Source organism: Papaver somniferum, chromosome 7, assembly GCF_003573695.1.
Source record: "Papaver somniferum cultivar HN1 chromosome 7, ASM357369v1, whole genome shotgun sequence".
Taxonomy (NCBI): Eukaryota; Viridiplantae; Streptophyta; class Magnoliopsida; order Ranunculales; family Papaveraceae; genus Papaver; species Papaver somniferum.
In genome coordinates this window covers 161,701,561-161,707,440 of record NC_039364.1, presented here as the reverse complement: position 1 = coordinate 161,707,440, position 5,880 = coordinate 161,701,561, and the positions used below count along the sequence as shown (strand labels likewise).

The 5,880-nt window shown below is 36.4% G+C and overlaps 1 protein-coding gene across 1 annotated transcript; it reads left to right on the top strand.

Annotated features, from left to right (window-relative positions):
* Positions 1-1,778: 1,778 nt before the first annotated feature.
* Positions 1,779-2,615, top strand: LOC113295463. The gene has a single exon (XM_026543800.1). The coding sequence runs from the start codon at positions 1,779-1,781 to the stop codon at positions 2,613-2,615; it is 837 nt and encodes a 278-aa protein (XP_026399585.1).
* Positions 2,616-5,880: the final 3,265 nt, after the last annotated feature.

Genomic DNA, 5,880 nt, shown 5'->3' with positions numbered 1-5,880 from the left:
ACATAATGATCACAGGGAATTCAAGAGAATAAATTGATCAGTTCATTCTCCAACTGCATTCTTACTTTCCAATCAAAGATCTTGGAGAATTGCATTTCTTTCTTGGTCTTCAAGTGAAAAGAAATTCTCATCAGCTCTTTCTCAGCCAAACCAAATATGCTTTGGACTTACTTGAAAAGTTCAATATGATAGGAGCAAAACCTTGCAGCACTCCAATATCTCCCTATTCTCTGTTATCCAGTTCACGTGGTACTCCATTGTCAGATCCAAGTGAATACAAATCTCTTGTTGGTGCTCTACAATACTTAACATGGACAAGACCTGAAATTGGATATGTAGTAAATCAGGTTTGTTTACATATGCAGGCACCAACTGACACTCATTTCATTGCTGCTAAAAGGATACTCAGGTACATCAAGAGTACTCTTGACTATGGGATATTATTTTCAAAAGGTCTTTTGGCTATACATGGATTCAGTGATGCAGACTGGGCAGGTTCTGTTGATACTAGAAGATCTACTGGTGGTTTCTGTATTTTCTTTGGTTCCAATCTTATCTCATGGTCTAGCAAACGCCAAAATGAGTAGCTAGAAGCTCCACAGAGGCTGAATATAGGCCTCTAGCCAACACTGCAGCTGAAGTTGTGTGGGTTTGTCAGCTTTTAAAAGATCTGCACTTGTTTTTTTCTACTGCTCCTATCATATCTTGTGACAACCAAAGTGCAGTATCTCTCTCATCAAATCCTACTTTTCACAGCAAAATCAAGCATTTGACAATTGACTATCATTTTGTCAGGGACTTGGTTCACAACAAGAGCTTACAGGTTACTTATTTGTGCACTCTTCAGCAAGTAGCAGACATCTTCACTAAAGGTTTATCTGGACCTAGGTTTGAATTTCTTAGGCGCAAACTGCATATTGCTCCTTACATGACATTGCAGTTTGAGGGGGGTAATTATCATATGAAAGTATACAATGCATCTGGTACTATTCTTTGTATAACTGTGTGAGTCAATCGTGTTGTTGACTTTTACTGAAGTGTGAGCTGTCTTTGACAACCTGTCCTGTATGTGTTATGGTATTAATACTGAGAGCCTTGTACTCAGTCCCGTAATGATTTTGATTGATTGAATGCATTTCATTAGTGTAACTAAATCCATCTACTAATTTCCGCCAAGGGTCATTATCATTTGCATAATAACCCATTCTGAGCTTCTTATTTAAACATTAAAAAAATACATAAAATTCCCTTCAGCATAGCCGGATTATATGAAAAACACGGTCACTACAACCACACTACCGGTGTTAGCGACATTGACCCATTGTCAGAATTTGCTTCGTTTTTATTTTCTGGAGTTGAACCCTAGATTTATGGATTCCTCGAACCCTCTTGGGCAGCGGTTGGTCGATGGCTGAATGCCATGGGGAAAGTATTGCGGGACATCTAGCATTTTCGGATTCCGACAGATGGTGTGGTTAATGCACGTGTAGCAGACAAATAAGGATATACAGTCAGTCAAAATCAGGTCATTTCTTCAAACGCAGGCAGTTGTAACTTGTAACAAACTCTTATTATAAACATTAAAAACAAAACGTGCATATATATATTCTTAAACCCTACTGGTGGGTTTCAAAATTCAGTATCTCAGATAACCATAAATCCAGGAACAGATTTATTTGTTGGAGTTCTCCCACAACAAAAGAAGATAAAAGAAACTATAACATTAGCAGTAACAAAAATCAAGAAAGAATTATTACTCAAAGAAAAGAAAGAGAATAATGGTGAAAGATAAGAAAAGATCTGACCGTGAAGGTTTTGAAGAAGATATAGACTTGGAGCTTTCACTTGGTCCTTCATACTTAAGAAGAAAAAACATAAGGTCATCTTCTTCCCCACCTAATAATATTACTATGCCTCCTCCTGTTCCTTCAGTTGGTTATGGTTTTCGTGATATTGGTGATGGTGCTGCAGGTATTGGTAATAGTTATGGTGGTGGTGGTGGTGGTGGTATAGTTCCTCCTGTTAATCATGGAGGCGGTGGTTTTTCTATACCTAATCATCCTGGCAGTGGTGGTGGTCGTCGACATTCAAGAGTACGTGTACGAGCAGAGACTGCTGTTGATTTGGCTGTACCACCATTCGAGTGGGCAACGAATAGATTTGCCAAAATTCATGGCAGGGATCATCTGATATCAAAAGGTATACATACAATAACCGGTGAAGTTCAGTGCAAAAAGTGTGAGCATCGCTGCAGTCTCGAGTACGATCTACAGAGTAAGCTATTGGAGGTTGGTTCTTTCATTTACCACAACAAAGAGGATTTGTGTCATCGAGCTACAGATAATTGGATGACGCCGCGTCTAGAAACCTGTCCACGCTGCGATCAGCCAAATTCATTGAAACCAGTAATGCCATCTGACAAAGGGTTGATAAATTGGTTGTTCTTGCTCTTGGGCCAAATGATTGGGTGTTGTACACTTGAACAGTTGAAGTTCTATTGTGATAAGAACTCTCTTCATCGTACTGGGGCTAAGGACCGTCTTATTTTTCTGACTTATCTTTCGCTCTGCAAACAACTTGATCCAACTGGTCCGTTCGAGCTTGACGGATGTTAATTAGCTTGGAGACTCTGATCTGATGGTTTTCTACATCTAACAGAATTTTAGTATATGCATGTCTTTTAGATTAGGAAGTCAGCATTATGTGGCCGATCGAAAAAATAAATTTTGTTACTCGCAATTGTTTTGATATCTCTTACGTTTTATAGTTCTTTAATTTCTTCTTGGTAAAATTTATTATAATTTTATAAAGGATATATAGTTTCCTGGTCAGATGTGCATGGAACCTTATAATTCTTTTAACCACTTCCAATGTGCATTCAAAATCTTATGTGAACATTGTTGGGAAACAAAATCAAGCTCGTAAGATATGCATGTCTTTTAGATTACGAAGTCAGCATTAATTATGCGGCCGATCAAAATTAATAAATTTTGTTACTCCGATTGTTTCGATATTTTATGGTTCTTTAAAATCTTCTTGGTAAAATCTATTAATAAAATTTTATAAAGAATAGTTTCCTGATAAAATGTGCATGCATGGAACCTTATAATCTTTTTAACCACTTCCAATGTGCACGAGCTACCTTCAAAATCTGGTGTGTTATGTGTGTTTTCCAATCCTTGGAGGGTTAAGTGAACATTAGGAAACAAAACTAGAGCTCGTAAGATATTGGAGATTTAATGTTGGATATTTATGCATACACCTGAATGTATGGTGCCAAGAGGTCTTGCCTTTTACCAATGGTTATAAACATTCAATAACCCTCCAAATATATGGGGGAAGGAAAAAGAAAAAAAAAAACTAAAATTTGAATTTAAGCAGTAGTACACACTATATAAAGTAATTGGGTTATAAACTGAATTGTTTTAGGTAGATTAATTCATTGTTACGATAATAACAACTGAACTACAGCAACATCATATTTTCATTAGTTCTTAAAAGATTCATAACAAATCTTTGTATGAATTTCGGCGAAGAGACGTCATTACCATTTGCGTAATAATCCATTATGAGCTTTTAATCCAGAGCGCATATTTTTTTCAAATGCACATGTACGACGGTCATCTGTTAACTTATTAAGAGTTTCCGAGTCTGAGAAACTTTGTAGTGTTATTACATAAATCGTCAACTCTTATAGACATAATCATATGCCTTAAATAGGTAATGACCAATACTCAATACAAGACACACAAGTCTTTCACACACTTACAGTTAATGACAGAATAAGGTCAAGTCAACATTAGTTGGCTTGACTTACAATATCCAATACACTCCCTCAAGCAAACAAGAGCACACACAATCAGTTTGAGAAATTCTAAGTAAACTATAACTCTGTAAGGCTAAAGGAAGTATTCTGCAACTGAGTATTCTGCAACTGAGCATGCATAGAAGAAGCATTTTGCAAGTGTGTATCATGCAACTGAGTGTGCATAGAAGAAGTATACTGCAGAGGAGTAGGCATAAGAGAATGTAACAATCTTGAAAAAGTAGGAAAACAAATCCCTTTGGTAAAAATGTTAGCAATCTGAGCTTCACTTGCAATGTGATGAAGTTGTGAGAAACCATGCTCAACCAGCTCCCTTATAGTATGATACTGAATCTCTATGTGCTTTGTCCTGGCATGAAAAACAGGATTAGATGCTAAGGCCATAGCACTGGTATTATCACAATAAAGCAGAGTAGGAAGAGTGACTGAAACATGCAACTCAGACAACAAATCTACTAGCCATTTCAATTCAGCAGAAGCCACATGCATACACTTATACTCAGCCTCAGCTGAGGACTTAGAAACAGTTGGTTGTTTCTTAGAAGACCAAGAAACTAAATTATCACCCAAAAATACTACATACCATGAAGTTGACCTTCCAGTATCAGGACAACCAGCCCAGTCAGAGTCTGTATAAGCTGTCAGACATTGTAAATTACCTTTCTTCAGAGTAATTCCTAGACCCATTATGCCCTTTAAATATCTGAGTATTCTCTTAACCAATTGAAAATGAACATTTGTTGGGAAATGCATAAATTGTGACACATAGTTGACTGCAAAACAGATATCTGGCCTAGTAAAAGTCAAATATTGTAGACTACCTACAATTGTCATGTATTCACTTACATCATCCAATATAGTACCATCATGTAAAGACACTCTTGCTCCTTTGGCAACTGGTGTATCACAAGGTTTGCTTTCAAGCATTTTTTACTTAGATAACAATTCCAAAGTATACTTATTCTAAGTTAATACAATAGAATCAGAACTCCTAACAACTTCAATACCCAGAAAATAACCTAAATTTCCTAACTCCTTCATAGCAAATTCATTTTTAAGAGAATTAATTAAACTTTCAATCAGTACTGAAGAACTTCCAGTTAACAAAATGTCAACAACATACATCAACAAAATAAGTATACCTTGCTGAGAGAAGTATATTGAAAAAGCGGGGGTCTAACAACCGCACCCAATATTTCGCTTAGCAATCTGTATGGACAAACTCTAATATACTTTCTAGAGAATCAACTAGACAGTCAGACTCAATCTAGATAAAAGTATATCAAAGATTTTATATCTCAATCTCTCGATTTGATCTTTACTCAAGAAAATAGAAATCTGCGAGTCTTTATCAAATACTAGAGAGATAACTTGGATGGTACTAAAGACCAATATCCAAGTGTCAATCAATTTAAATCAACAACTGTGACGCCCCAACTCTTAAACCTGCTTAGATAATTGGATCACAACCTAATTGAAACATCAAATCTAGATTATTGATTTCAAGAACCAAAACTGCATGAGAAAATTCCAAGACGAAACTCATACATTCTGGCCTTATACGAAATGAAGATCTCTTAAGTGGTATGAATATAATAATGTGTTGTTTTACAGAATAAGGAAAGAATCATAAAATAAAAGATATACAAATGTTTAGATTCGTTAAAGATTTAAGCTATACGTAAATGGATATCTTCGCGCGCACCATTTCTTTTGATTATCTGAAAACTGGAGCGGAACGAGTGAGCACATCATCCCAAAGGGGTGCCCAATGGAAACATATAACTCTCAGGTAATCACTAACATGCTCACAGTTCCGAAGAATAACAATTTAAGGAACAAGAAGAGAATAAACATTCGTTAAGTCATGCATCATGAAGCAAGTGTTACTCCACCTCGGCAAACTCATTGGAGAAGACGACGCGAGAGCAACCCCAATCAATAATGATAATATCGTCCACATGAAGTGTCCTCCCAAGTCATGATTCAGAATATTACCATCAAGACCGGAAAGTTCAGACAAACAAACATGATATGCATACGAGTGAATTCCT

What these genes read in the sequence shown, in the direction of transcription:
- LOC113295463 (XM_026543800.1), top strand. Translation starts at nt 1,779, where the DNA reads ATGGTGAAAGATAAGAAAAGATCTGACCGTGAAGGTTTTGAAGAAGAT.